General features: G+C 50.1%; 1 protein-coding gene across 8 annotated transcripts in view; it reads right to left on the minus strand.

Moving 5' to 3' along the window:
• The window catches only part of LOC122383954 (dynein light chain roadblock-type 2-like), a 38,018-nt gene that overhangs the window by 19,656 nt on the left and 3,467 nt on the right, over window positions 1-14,895 (minus strand). For all 8 annotated transcript variants that reach the window (XM_043370909.1, XM_043370899.1, XM_043370879.1 and 5 more), the window contains exons 2-4: window positions 14,242-14,298; window positions 13,788-13,866; window positions 5,207-5,374 (exon numbers count right to left, since the gene is read on the minus strand). In XM_043370909.1, coding sequence (XP_043226844.1) covers window positions 5,207-5,374; window positions 13,788-13,866; window positions 14,242-14,244 — 250 coding nt within the window. In that variant the 5' untranslated portion in view covers window positions 14,245-14,298. The remainder of the gene's footprint in view (window positions 1-5,206; window positions 5,375-13,787; window positions 13,867-14,241; window positions 14,299-14,895) is intronic.

A 14,895-nucleotide genomic window follows, 5' to 3' on the forward strand; every position in this document is an offset into this window, starting at 1 on the left:
ATCAGAGGGCCACATGGACTGAACGTGGCGAGCTGCGACGGGAGGCGACTGAAAATCCATTGTGTCTGTCTGTGTAGACACCTCCTGCGTGGGGTCCGGCCTCCGACTGAGCGCATCCGGAGCCTCATGTAGCCTACCTGGCCGATGAACAATCTCAAACTGAAACTCGCCCAAAATCTCCAGCCACCGCGCCAGAAGCCCGTCAGGGTTTCTGAAATTCACAAGCCACTGCAGAGCGGCATGGTCTGTGCGGAGCGTGAACTTACGACCCAAAAGGTAATGTCGAAACTGCTGCACAAACGTCACAGCTGCGAGTAGCTCCTTTTTAGTGACTGAATATTGCCGCTGGGATTTAGACAGGCTTTTACTGTCAAATGCCACTGCCCGCTCACCTTGTCCATCCCTCTGCAGCAGAACCGCGCCCATCTTTGACCCTGAGCAATCCACGTCTAGTACGAATTCGCTCGCTCCCGGGGAAAAGTCAGGGTATTTCAGAACCGGAGCCGTGCACAGCGCCGCCTTTAGCGAGTCAAAAGCCATCTGAGCCTCCGCATCCCAATGGAAGTCTACGTCTTTCCTGGTGAGGTGATGCAGCGGAGCCGCGATAGCAGCAAAATCTTTGATGTACCGTTTAAAGTACGTTGCCAATCCCAAGAACTGTGACAATGCCTTCTCATTCATAGGCACCGGCCAATCCTTTACTTTGTCTACCTTTTCTGGATCGGGACTGACCCCATCAGACGACACCACGTGACCCAGGTAAGTGATCTCTGATTGAAAGAATTTGCACTTTGAGAGGTTGAGAGTCAAATTCGCAGCCGACAGACGACGGAACACCTTCTCAAGACGTGAAAGATGCGTGTCAAAATCGCCAGAGAAAACCAAAATGTCATCAAAGTAGCTCACTGCATCAGTGGGAGCCAAATCACCCAATACAAGACTCAACAGTCTGGCGAACGAACTCGGGGCACCACTGAGGCCATATGGGCACGTTGTGTATTGCCAAAGCCCAAACGGCAACGTGATGGACGTTTTGGGTCGATCCTCCTTTCGGATGCTCATCTGGTTGTACCCGCTTTTTAGATCGAGCACCGAAAACAAAGAGTTACCTCCCAGACTGTCAAGTAGGACATCAACCCTTGGGATTGGAAAGGCTGGCACCTGGCACACGCGGTTAAGTTTTCGAAAATCCCCACAAATTCGCACAGAACCGTCTCTTTTCTTCACCAGGACTACCGGTGATGACCAAGTGCCATCAGACGGCTCCAGCACCCCCTGATCTACCATATCCTGCACGCGCTGCTTTACTTCTGTCTCCAGGTGTGGGGGAATTCGTCTGGGAGCTGATCGCACCGGCTTGGCAGTGCCCGTGTCGATTACGTGCTCAACTAGTGAGCAGTGACCAAGCTGGTCTGAGAACAACGAGGGGTACCGGCGCAACAGAGCAAAGAACTTTTCCCGCTGCTGACTCGTTAGCGACACATCAGACAGATCGACCAAATCCTCCAAGGAACCCGCGCCAGAGCTGGGACCATTTGACACCCCATTGTCTGCATCATTCCCCTCCCCTTCAATGGAGAAGTCGGCTTCCATTGATCCTAGGCCCTTGCCCTTGGACACCGAGACCGAGGATGACGTCACGTTACGCACCACGACCGGAACACTGCCGCCCGGCTTCACATCAACCAGTCCGTCCAGGAACGTCAACCCACTGACTGCGACGTCGGCAATGAACACAGCCTCTCCCTCAAAATCAGCATCATCGACATGGCCGGGGATCACAACCTCACAGTTTGGGGGTATAGCGTACGTTTCCTGTACAGACACCCTGCACACACGAGTCGTCGGTCGCTCAGGCAACACCGTGGCGACCGGCTGACGGTTCACCTGGTTTGCAGGTGTCAGCTGCTTCGTCGATAAGTCAAGAACAAACGGATACTGCGCGAAAAAATCCATGCCCAGGAGGCAGTCGATGGGACCGATTTCGTCGGATACAAACACAGAGAGCGGGTATGACACACTATCGATAACAAAATGCACTGCACACCGACCGAGCAGACGCAACGGCTGTTGAGTTGCAGTTTTAGCGGTGACGTCACAACGTTGTAGCTGGGGACGCGCTGAAATCTGATCATAAATCCGCCTGTGAACTATTGTTATAGCACTTCCTGTATCCACAACAAGCTGCGCTGGCACCTCACTAACCTTTGCCTTGACCGTAATGTCCGACGCCGATGCAGCGCAGTTATTCAAAACTCTCGGTCCCGGCGGCCGAGTGACCGGGGAGCGCGCGCGCCGCCCTGAGCGCCCTCCCCTCCGGCGTTTCCCGAGAGGCGGCACGTGCGCTGAACATGGCCCACCTTCCCACAGGCAAAGCACCTGGCTAGACGGAAACGACAATCGGGTTTCCCGTGACCCGTCTCCCCACAACACAGACATATGGGCATTGACACGTCACACTGTTGTCGTCCCCGGGCCCGGTCATGCCTCATCTGTCCCATCCGGTTAGTAGCAGCCAGCTGCAACTCCAGCTGCGCAATGCGGCGCAGAATTTGCTCCAGCACTGATGGTTCTGCAGCCTCGTCTCCCACTTTACGCACCCCCGGTCGCTCTGAGTCCGATCCGGCCGGCCCAGCCTCCGCCTGGTCGAGGGCGGGCTCGGACCGGGCGCCATCGCCGCCCACTGCACACACGCGCTGTCCCTGGCCCACCGGTCCCCGAGACAGACGATCAGCAGCCAGCACGTTTTGCACACTTTTTACGGCTGCATCAAAGGTCACAGATCCCAAAGACACCACTGCATGAGCCAACCGCTGAGGCAAGGCGGCCAGGAAATAGTGATAGAGATGCGTATCAGGCGAGTGGGCGCCAAACACGGCAGTGACCAGGCCGCGCAGCTGAACAATGAAGGTGTCCAGTGACTGAGCCGTCGGGTCGAATTTGAGCGCCTGCAGCGCGCTGTGGCAGTCCAAGGCGCTAGCGTCCGGGAACACGGCTCCGAGACGGTCTAGCAGAGTGTCGATTGAGCCGTCAGCAGGACGCTCAAACGTGTCGAACGCCTCTCGGGCCGCTCCATCCAGACACAGCGGCAAACAGTTCAGAGTCGCCTCACCCGTGAACGACTGCACGGCACAAAAACTCTTAAAATCCTCTCGGAAACGACGAAATGACCCCCGACCGTCATACCTGGGTGGCGCGAAGTGAGCCATTTCCTCTTGAGATAATCACGACGTCGTCGTAAATCACTGCGTATCACTTGGGGCGTGAAAAAAATCAAATGTTTATATAACAGCTCACAGCTGATCGGTTCCGTGTCAAACAATTTATCAGGCCAAGACTGTGTTAGGCCAACACAACCCGGTTCGCAACCACAACCACCGCTGCCACCAATGTAAGACACCTCAGTCTTCAGATACAGCCTCCGGTCTTACTGCATGTCTCTGTATTCCTGTGTTCTCAGCTTGACCGAACACACAACACACAACCAGCCGCGCCTCCGGCCGCGCTCCACACACACACCCTCTGCCCAGCGCTCTGCTCTGCTCTGCTCTGCTCGCGCGCCGACGCGCGACCGCTTCCCGCCACAGCCGGGAACACGATTTAGCCGTGCATCCTTCACGGCTCTCGGCCACTAAATAATATTATACCTACTTACACGTTGACCCTGCCCTCTACCCTCCGATCAAGTAATTCCTGGTCTATGGCAGAATTAGTCCAAATTTTAACGTAGCCGCGCACGGCCGGTCTCCTAACTGACTTCGCCTGGCAGCGGCCTGCCACCAACCACAACCATACCCGTCAGGAGCTCGAAAACGTCAAGCACACGTCGCGTTTCGAACCCGGACTTTTGCAACCGGGACGTGCGCTCTCACCACACGAAGTCCAACGCCCTAACGACCGAGCTACCGGGACGGACATTTACCTGGGGGTTTCGCCTCGTGACATTGACAGACGTTAGACACTTTGGCCGAACTTTAGCCGTAGCACTGAGCAAGCTGCGCAGGCCGATAGGTGCTCGTGGCGTTGAGGTTGGGTAACCTGTGAGCTGAACGCGATGTCGTGAGTTCGAGCCCCACTCCCGGGTCTGGTTTTATCTGGACACGAACCAAAACCTTCCTTCTACTGCATCACAGACAAGCACGATGATATCTTTCACCAACATCTTTCCCCAATATCCTCTAAAAAAGTCAAAATTATCGCTTATAAATGTTTAGCTAAGTTTCATTTTTAAAGAAAATATTTTTTTGGTCATTTTTCTGGAGCCATTTCAACTCTTTCTTTTCGGATTCTTTTCGACCCGATAAAACCCACCAAAACTGAACGTGCCAAATGAAAAAAATACCAAACTCAAATAACAGTTTAGAAAAGTCTAAGACATCATGCAGCTATTGTCTGAATAGTTGCATGCTATTTATCCGTCCTAGATTTCAATTATCATTGTTCAAGATTTTGGCTGGAACTGGCGCTGCCTCTCGCTTGTCCGTTTGTTTTAGATAATGATTCCCTTCAGTCGCATTCTTGCTGGTTCCACATGAACAGGATACCACCATGCCGGAGTGAACGCACCCGCAACCATCATCCCCTCCCCTCAGCCTCGGCGCAGCGGCGGGCGGCCCTGGGCGGCCCACTCCCGGCGCTACGCACGCCCCATGCGCCGTGATACCGCGTCACTCCCCCTCCCTCCTTCCCCCACAATGACCGGTGACCTCACTTCCCTCGGGATTTGGACTCGCCCTACCCCGACCGTAGCGCCACGTGGTGGCTCTGGAGATCTTAAATAGACCCACTGTACATGTATGCGCAGATATAGTATCATCTCAGCTAAAATATATCTCTAATTCACGTTCGACACATTCTAGTGTTGTTACAAAAATTAACTCATTATATTTTCAATTTATTTGACTATTATGCCTGACGAATATTTATTTTTCAAAAAATAGGTGCTATCTCCAAAATGGAAATTTTTCGGATCTCGGGGACCACACCATCGGATTCCTTGCAAAATTTTGGTCCAGAAAACACTAAAATTGGAAATAGGTATTTTCAAAAGTTATTTACCGTCTTTTGGGGCAATGTGCGTGCCCTGTACCCGTACAATCTCCCATCGAGCACGTGACTGCTCTCCCCTTCCCGCACAGCCCCCGCCCAACGCGCGGCAGCCCTCCCCGCACACTCCCGGGTCCCGCCGCGCGCAGTGCGCACCCACCTGGTGCCACCATAATCTCGTGCTTCTTGGAGCGGATCCTCAGAAAGGTGAGGTCGTTGGTGGGGTCCAGGTCGCGCACCGTCGACCTCGCCTTGTCGTTCAGCTGACTGATGAGGCCCGAGTACTGGACGGTAAGCGAGTTCTCTAGTGTGCTCCGGATCGGGATGCCTGCGGAGGGGGGAGGGGGGGGGGGGGAGGGGGCAGCGTGGTGACGGAGATGATGACCCGAGGGTGGTGGGACAGTCGATACAGGGTGGTGGGACAGTCTATACAGGGTGGTGGGACAGTCTATACAGGGTGGTGGGACAGTCTATACAGCCTATGCTGTTTGCACGGCTACGTGGGGGCCTATATACGGTGAGGTAAGAGCCAAAGCCAGTGACACCTAGTGAAGTTGGAACATCGGGACCAGATAGGCTGGAAATCGAGGCTACTGTCTGGGCCTCAAAGGCGTTGTTCCGGTCGTGTGGAGAACAATAATCGAGGATGATGAGACATCATTCCGTAAATAATGATTCATTTGCATACAGACACGCAGACACCATACAGCAATACACAGTAACACAGGCAATATATCCGCAAAGCTAACACAAAATACGATCATTACCTATCGACTCGTGGATAGATTCGACTCGTGGATCGTGGATAGCATTAGGGGTGACACGGCCCACTATCTAGGTACGGTTCTCCAGGGTATTAGTCGTAGGTCGCTCGGCGAGCGGGAGGGCAACCAGTTCCGCCCCTGTATCGCGTGACCCCTCGCTCCGCCCAGTTACGCACGAGCGTACTCCACGCCGCGTAGTAGCGTGGGGAGGGGAGGGTTATAATGGTGGCATGTGTAGAGGCTAGAACCGGTTTCCACCGCCATGCCACCGCCCAGCGACATGGAGCGGGGTCAGTGACCAGGGCGCAGGGAAAGGTCAGAGGTCAACTATAACGCAGAGCTTTGTGTCTCCCTCCCCTCCGCGTGTAACGACGCACGACAGCGGCCGGCCGCCGATCAGGCTTGACATGTCAAGGTCACCCGCAGTCAACGGGCTCAGAGGGTTGGTCGAGTGCGCGTCCGTGGCTGACGACAGTCTCGACCATGTGCTATGGTGCCGATAGACTAGCGTGGGTAATAAGTTTTTGTTCAGTGCATATGGCTGCTGGGGTGTGTCATCTTGATATATGATGCCTTGTAACGTGTATGATACGCTTAAAACCTCGCTGGCAGTGGCCGAGAGGAGAGGGGGCGGGGGGGGGGGGCGGGTGCCGCCTCCACATGTTTATTTTTGTTGATAGCTGCGAAAGCTGAAATTTGGCAAGCCTGACCTTTGATTCAAGCTGAATTTTTATGACAGCAGCTGTATTTTCACCCTCGCCCATGTTGGTGTTTTGCCAGCGTCTATCGTGAGGGGGGGAGGAGGGTCCATTGGACCCCTTTGCCGTTCAGTCCTTGATCGAGCTAACGCTTCGCGGAAAAAGAGCGTGTTGCCCGTGACGAGAGGAGGCCGATGATACCCAATTTCAAGGTCCTAGGTCATTGGTTGACATAACTCAAGTCGGGGAATCGGGACCTGTTAGAGCTTCGTAAAGTGAAGCTGTTATAGGGTTTTGCGGGGTGCTGATCACGAATTTCAAGTTAGTTTTGATCACAGATAATGTTTTCGTGCATCAGGTCACATGTTACGAGGGAAACAAAACTACTTCTTAAATGTTCAAACGGTTTCTAAATGCGAAATCAACTCCAAAATCTACCCTAGAAACATGTAGAACTCGAAAGAGTGAACAAAGGTCATCAAAGATCAGTGACCTGACTGACCTTCACGTGACCTTGATACCCACTAGAATCCATGGGATCAACATCCTTTCACATGTTTGATCGCTTAAAGCCACAAAAAGACAATAAAACGCGCTTTACGCGAAATACGCCAAAACTCGATTCCGGCCAAAAAATGGTTTCGGAAAACAAATCACAAGTCAAAGGTCTTTTGAGTCAGGGTCATATAAATTACAGGGTAGGCGTAATATTGATTAACTCGAGGGTACTGAAAGTGTCGTCGCAATCAGCCGCTTTTTGCGCGAGTTATTTGCGAAAAACTGAGGGTAGGAGGTCTGTTCGACACCCACCTAGTGTCGAACATCGTTAGTGCGAGGGTTAAGGTCAGGCCGTTAACCAATGACGTCAAAATTGAACCTCTGTAAGGTCCCAAAATGTCGCGACGTTGCAGCACCCTTCGTGCCAGGGGACTTTTCAACGGGGAATGAAGCTTATATGATCTAGTACTATCTCACAGAGGCCTCACAACTTGTGTGTAGCTATCTCGTATTTTTCTTAAGAGTGACCTGAAGTCAGGTCGGACACGCAACCTCACGATTATCAATCAGTTGGGAAATATGAAAGCTGTTATTTTGGCGCCAGGAGCCATCTAAAGCTGTCTCAAGCGCATTAATTCGCGCTTTTATACAATCTTTGTAAGCCCCAGCATTCGCTTTTCCATTCTTAAAGTTAGGCGACTTCATTTATGACGTCACTATGGTCACAGGAGTTTTCACCAAAAAGTCCCGATCAAATTGAGCTAGCGAGTCGGGAAGCCACCAGTGGACTTGTGAGGACCTACCGAATCGAAGAAGCTACATATATGACCTCCTTGGGCCAGCTTCGTGGCCTGAGTGGCTCTGCCCTGACCATGACCTGATGTGAACATGCCTTAAATTGACCTCAACGAAAACAAATCGTATACTATTCGACGCGCTTCAATTTGAGCATGCAAAACTCGATGGTGCCATAATGTTGGCTCTGTAACCACTTAAGTGGTGAAGTTGTTTACCAAATACCGATCCCGCGACTTTGAGCTGACCTCAGAGTTTATCGGTTGACCCGAGACATTCAAATCGGGTACCAGTTGCTGCATCTCATACGACGCACGCGCTCAGTTTTATTCGCAAGGCGCTAGCTCAATTAGGGGCAAAAAGACGGAGAGGGGTCGCAATCACCTCGGCCGGGGTATACTTGTGAGAAAATTGGTTCCTGGCTGCAGATAATCGCGAGTACAATAAGGGCAAAACGCAAAGCACACCTCACGGAACAGAGAAACAAAAGACAGTGACAGAATGACAGACGAACGCTTGTTCTCTCCTTCTCTCTCCTTCTCTCTCTCTCTCTCTCTCTCTCTCTCTCTCTCTCTCTCTCTCTCTCTCTCTCTCTCTCTCTCTCTCTCTCTCTCTCTCTCTCTCTCTCTCTCTCTCCCTCTCTCTCTCGGCACCTCCCCGGTCCGACAGTGTTCCTAGCAGAAGAGCAGTGCCTCTCCCCAGGGGCATCTCCATAATTACGCATTTCCAGAGTTCCATGACCCATGGCCTCAAGAAGCGAGCGGCGCGGACCGGCGCGGACGCTGCGAGGTCATTGTGCGTTTCAGCGCGTCGAGGAGATGGCGTGCCCACGCATTTACATAACCTTAGGAAGTAAAGGTACACCTGTTGTGGTTTCATCGCTGTATTATCTGCACACCACAAGGTAGCTCTTGGATATACAGCTTGACAGAAAGGGCAGTTGAAAAAGTATGATCAACTTCCGTATCTATCTCACCCCACTTGATCAACAGATCTCAGGGAGGGGAAAAGGTGACTATGCTTGTGTTCACAGCTGTTGGCTCTGGTGCACATATCTCGCTATCAACAGGTGATGGCCGATCAGAATCTGCAGCTGCAACATCGGCGCCAGATAACGAGCAGCAGCCCGCGGTTGCGGGAGGGTCATACACTGCTCAGCTCTGACCCTGAGCGCGCGCTGTCAGTACTTCGGCTGGAATGGAGCGGACAGACCATGGACAGTGCATGATCTACATGCAAAGCAGCAATGCCGGCTCTTCGGTGCGACCGATTTCTTATCAACTCAACTCGTATCTTCTGCACACCTACTCAAGTATGAACTGAGAGACAAACCGAACGACCGAGGTGTTGCTTTCGCGATCATCGAGGGAATGTGAGATGAAGGTACCCCGTCTAACGATTAATTATGCGAACCGTGAAATGGCGATATCCCGTTATTGGAACAGTGTAACAAAAATATTCCAGATAGGCACTCGCGCAGTGGATAGACAGTCGGAAATAGGGACAGCTGGCGCAATGCATCGGCAATTTTGCAGCAACAAGACATCGAGTGAATTTCGTGTTATCAGCATCAGGAAGGGTGATGAGGAATACACATTTAGAAGGTACATGGTTATGCCCGAGCGTTAATTACGACGCGGCGCGGCTGTTCAGATACGCGATACACAAAGTACGGCGCAGTGATTGGAGTGATGGTGCGTTGACCTGAATGTTACGCAGCGACGTGTTATTTTAACATGCTTGCGGTAATAGCGGTGACGGTATTTAGATATGCAATTGCAGGTGGCGGCATGTGTAGTTTAAACGTTGTGGGTAGTATGAACACCGGTACAGATTGTTGTGCATTGTTCGATAGGGAGCGTGTAATGATGCTACATTGCACCATGGTGGTGGTAGATTAGAATATTGCGATATGACAATTGGTAAGATATGTGAATGCTATATATAAATACCATGGCGCCGATCGCCGGCCGCGCCAGCCCCGAGACGGCACGGGCTAGAGACGGGCGCGGCCCTGTGCGGTGAATGTGCGAAGGTATAAATAGGCGCGTTTGAGACCTTCGGGCTCTCTCTCTCTCTCGGGCTCTTGCTCTCTGGTTCGCGCGCGGGCAGTGGTGGTCCCGACGCCGCCCGTGGTGGTCGCCTTGTGCGTCTGGTCTACAAACATGTAAGTTCTTGGGCCTTATCTCCTGCACAGTCGGACGTCTCTAACCGGACTCTTGCCAAGCCCTATCCACGACACTGGTTCCGACCGGCGGAGTGAAAGGGCTAGAGCCTGACTTCGGTTGAGTCTCTGCTGCGGTCGGAGATATGTCTCAGGCACAGACACGCACATATAGTCACACTGGCGTAGGTAACAACACTTCAGGATGGCCGCGGTACTGTGGGCAGTTTTTAGGTTCGTTTGATTGGTCTATATGCCTTTTTGAGACACCGTGTTTCGGGACTCGACTCAGTCCATTTCGGCACGTTTGGCTGCTATGAGTCAGTTCCACCCCTTTGGCAATATTATTATTTCGGTGTCATGACTTTCGGCTTGATCATTGTTTCGGCTTTCCATTGAATGTTTCGAACTTTGGTAATATTTACTTTAGCAGTGCACGGTTACCGTGACATGGCTCGTTTTCTGGCTCTTTTTGTTTGAATTGTTCGCTTTTATTTATTTCGGCCTTTTCAATTGCAATACATATTTAATATGTATACCTTCTACGTTCTTTCTCGAGGTCGGAAATGACGGTGGAAACGCTGGCAATATGATGATTCGGACACGAACGGGTTTGTGGGATACATGGTTTTTGGTCGATCAGAATACCCCTAGACAACGGCTAAAGGATTGTTGAGTGTTAAGACGATACCCCTAGACAACGATGAGTAGGATTGTGCAGATGACACAGATTAGAATACCCCTAGACACACGAGGAATATTAGCAGAAGTTACCACAACAGCCAGTAGGCGGGCCTGAATCCTTCCACACACCCATCCTTTACCCACTCTACATCCTCATCCTTCTCCCAGTCATCCTTATCCTTGTCCCCATCCCAAACACCACTTATAAATTCACATACTCGTATGCAGAAAACCCAAAATTCCGTTGAGGGTTAAGCACTGAAGTGATATTATGATGCGACAAGGTATAGGTCAAAACAAGTATGCACACGAGCGGGTGTGAATAAAACTGTGTTCGAGGTATGTCTTTTTATTATACATTCGATTTGCTTTACTATGCTTTTCAGACCCCATGAGACCCTAATTTTCGGCGATAATTTTTTTACTATTTGTCCAATTTGCTTCAAATTTTCACAATGCACATTTCAGCTCAAGCGCCAATTTTCGCCAATATGGTCTCTTAACAAAATATCAAATTTTAGGGTACTTGTCGTTGCCTCGTAATGTTAAAATCGGCTCCGTAAATCCGTCAGTGGAGTAGAGGCTATCCGTGCGTAGGTGTGACGTCACAAACACGTGACCATTAAGCTCCGCCCTCCCTGCGGACGGGGTAGTGACCTTGGCCGGTCAGTCGGCTGCGTGGAGCGGGCGGGGCAGTAGCTGTCGCACCGGGGCGGCTCGCATGGACCGTAGCTGCCGTGCAGTTGTCGTTGCAGCCGTAATTTCATCGAATGAGCTAAATAGCGCGCATAAGTAACGCACCAGCTGAAGCCCTAGACTAATTGTATCTATCACAAATGTACGTACACCTTGTTCAGTCACAAAAATATATATATTTCCACACAAGATTCGGGGCTTGTGAAAAAAAAACGCGCATAAAAGACGCTGTTGATTTCAAATGATTGCGTAAGATTATGTATCGCGTCAGACTACGTCAAAATTGCAAAACAGAATCACCATTAACATGATGCAATTTATGTGTTTGATATATGAAATTTGATTAGGAATGTATGCCGGCGTAATCGATTTATATCATCCCGGTGCAACTAAGCATTGAACACCTTCAGGACTAATCCATTTGATCATCGACTTAGGTTGAGAAGGTCGCCAGACTAACTTTGCCCCCAGAGCTTGTGTGTTGAAATGCAAACATGAAAAGTAAAAGCCTAGAGATAGTTTCCTCACCATTGAGGACATACCTACTGTTACTTAAGTTTTACAAAAAAAAGATACGAGTATATTGATGATCGTTCTCGTGTAGTGCCCAACGTCCGCCTGCCACATTGCTATTTCTTTTTGTGCACGTCTTAACAATATAACACACACATGACACCGCGATAAAGGCCATTTCTACCATACGACACATTACGCTTCTGCCCCACACGACGCCCCGCACCGCTTCACGAATCACGAATACGGTCGTTTCGCTGGAGCGATGCCCCAGGCAATCGGCCGTGCCCGAGACTCTTTATCCTACTTTGTTGCTTTCTGCGCCTTCCTCAGAAACATTTATTGGCACTGCCAAATATATCAATATTTTTGGGTTAAGCACAGGCTTACACATGATCTTATAGGTAATCGGGTAGTGACCCGACCCAACCTGACGATGAGATAAGTGCAACTCCGGCTTAAATAAATGTTCAGAGTCCAAGAGTCTAGCCATCTTTCCTTCTACGGCCGGTTCCGTTCCAATAGATCCTACCTTGATTCTGATCATTCTGAATATTCTGAGCTGGTTTGACGTTTAAATACCAATATAAGGTGAAGAGGATACCAAATGCCCTCAAACGGATAATTTTTTTGGCTTTAGCTTTGCCAGCTTCACTTGTCTCCAGTATGTGGCCCCGCTCCGACCTCTCCGCGGTGCTGACACCGACTGAAGCGGCCAAGGCTATGAAGCGGCATAGACCCATCGCGGTCACGGCCAGTGGGCGGAGTTTAGTTGGGCCCGGCGCAACGTGATTGGCCAGCGCTCCTATCCAATCCGGTGCGGTAGCGAGCGAGCCTCTATCCGGGTGCAAAAACTGATTAACATTACGAGCCAACGACAAGTGCTCTAAATTTTGATATTTTGTTAAGAGACCATATTGACAAAAATTGGAGCTTAAGCTGAAATATCGTTTGCCAAAATTTCAAGCTGATTGGACAAAAATTGAAGAAATTATCGCCGAAAAGCAGGGTCTCATGGGGTCTGAAATGCATAGTAGTTATTGGTAAGAACAGATACAACCAAGAAGAGCGCCCCTGAAGAAAAGGTGGCGCACCGGACAGGTGCGATTTTAAGGTCTAAGGTCAGTCGGGGACCTCTAAGTTCGGATTAAGCGCTGCATGTTAGGGGTAAAAAATGGGGGCAAAAAGCATCCCAATTTTGGCAGCATCGTCATGCTTTGTCATGGCACTGATCCACTCCCTCGGCCGAAATATTATTACCCTTTTGTATGAGTTCTGGCATAATCCCGCACATTATGCTGCATGTTGTTTGCCATGAAAAAACAATGCATGTTCAGCTACGTTCTACGCAGTACACACTAACCTAACCACCACCCCATCATCCACCACTAGCCACTATCCCGTTCTGTGCCCCCTTCCACCCCACACGAATCAGCCGAGACACTAGTCAGTCGGGCTAGCGCTATCCTATCCTCCCTCCCTGACTGCACAGCGCTTAAACCCAGAGCCGAGACTTCCCGAGCGCGACCTCTGACCCCACGCGGTCCGAAGGGTCGGCCGATGCCTAAGGGCGCGCCGCGCGCCGGCCACCCGGATAGCCTCTGCCGAGTCTCCCTTTCATACACCGTTTACTACGCGCTCGATTCATTCATGATTCTGTGTTTCTGCGTTCCTCTCGTTAGATGGCTCTACTGATGTCATAGGCGATCCCAGGAAGATTGCGGCCAGAATACCCCAAACGGCAGAAAATGAGGTTTTTGGTGAATATCTCGGAAAGTATTTGGCATACAACGATGCAATTTCACAGTCTCGTGGTAAATGTGCATACACACAATTCGGGTTGATACTTATGCATTTGAACATTATATAGGACCAGATATGTCCAAAAAAGCAAAACCAACAAGACTTTTACTGGAGAGCCGTACCAACCTTCGGAGTTGACAATAATGGTCCCGATGACTCCCTTGTGTGACTGGATCCGCTTCAAAGTCTCCTCCACCTCCGACGCCTGAAAATGCAGCACAGTTGGGTCACGGGTACCGATTCGAGCATTTCATCAGAGCGCAAAGTTCGACATAATTTTAAATTTTTAATTAAAATTGACAAATATCAGGGACATGCGTCATGCAAAGGTACCTAAGTATACTGGTAAAGAAAAAAAAACATTGGTTGTCTTCTCTTGACAAATTTCTCTATCAAGAGGGCAGGGAAACGAGAACACGAAGTAAAAGGATTACAAATGGGGATTTCATGATACGAATCGACTACCTCCTTGCAACAGAAATGCAGGAATATAGACATGTGATGGTTGTAATGCAAGGACAGAACTTTCAGGATTTAAACCCATGCTGTTGATTCAAAGAACTTAAGTAGAAATACTAACCATGGCCTGCTTTCACTCCAATGGGCTTCTCTTCAAAAAGTAGTTTAAGCGACTCCCCTGAAAGCACAAAGCACTTATGAGACAGCCAGGTAAAACAAAATAAGAAGTTGAAAAAAAAAACAGCTTAATACAAATTTGTCAGACGTTTCCCTAATGTGCCGGATAGGTCCGAGGGGTCCGAGGCAGCCGCACAAAACGCGAAAAGATTCTTACGTCACTGTTTAATTTCACGACGGGTTGACAAAATCGTGACTCACATTGCAGGGCACCGCGTTTTTTAGTACTGTCTACTACATAGATAGTGCTCCTCTCATTAGGAATGCGCAGCGTTTCGAGCAAGGTCATAACAGAACGTGGTGGGTACGAAACGTCGTTTCCAATATGCAATTTAATTACATATATTCACAAATCACAAGCGACAGCAGTGCTACAATAAATCCATTTTACCAAATATGTAAGTGCCTATTCCATTCACAGTTCAAATATTGTCCAAAAGTAAGCCACGTAGTTTACATATTAATTTCAACGCATTAACATCTCAAGGAAGCCTTCAAAATGTTCAAACAAGTGAAGAAGTAGATGTTTCTTGTCATTGCAGAGCGCGAGGTCGATAAATTTTCGGTGACTCCGACTCTCACAATGCCTACGGTTTTT

Source organism: Amphibalanus amphitrite, unplaced genomic scaffold (genome assembly GCF_019059575.1).
Source record: "Amphibalanus amphitrite isolate SeventyFive unplaced genomic scaffold, NRLGWU_Aamphi_draft 000014F_arrow, whole genome shotgun sequence".
NCBI classification, from domain to species: domain Eukaryota; kingdom Metazoa; phylum Arthropoda; class Thecostraca; order Balanomorpha; family Balanidae; genus Amphibalanus; species Amphibalanus amphitrite.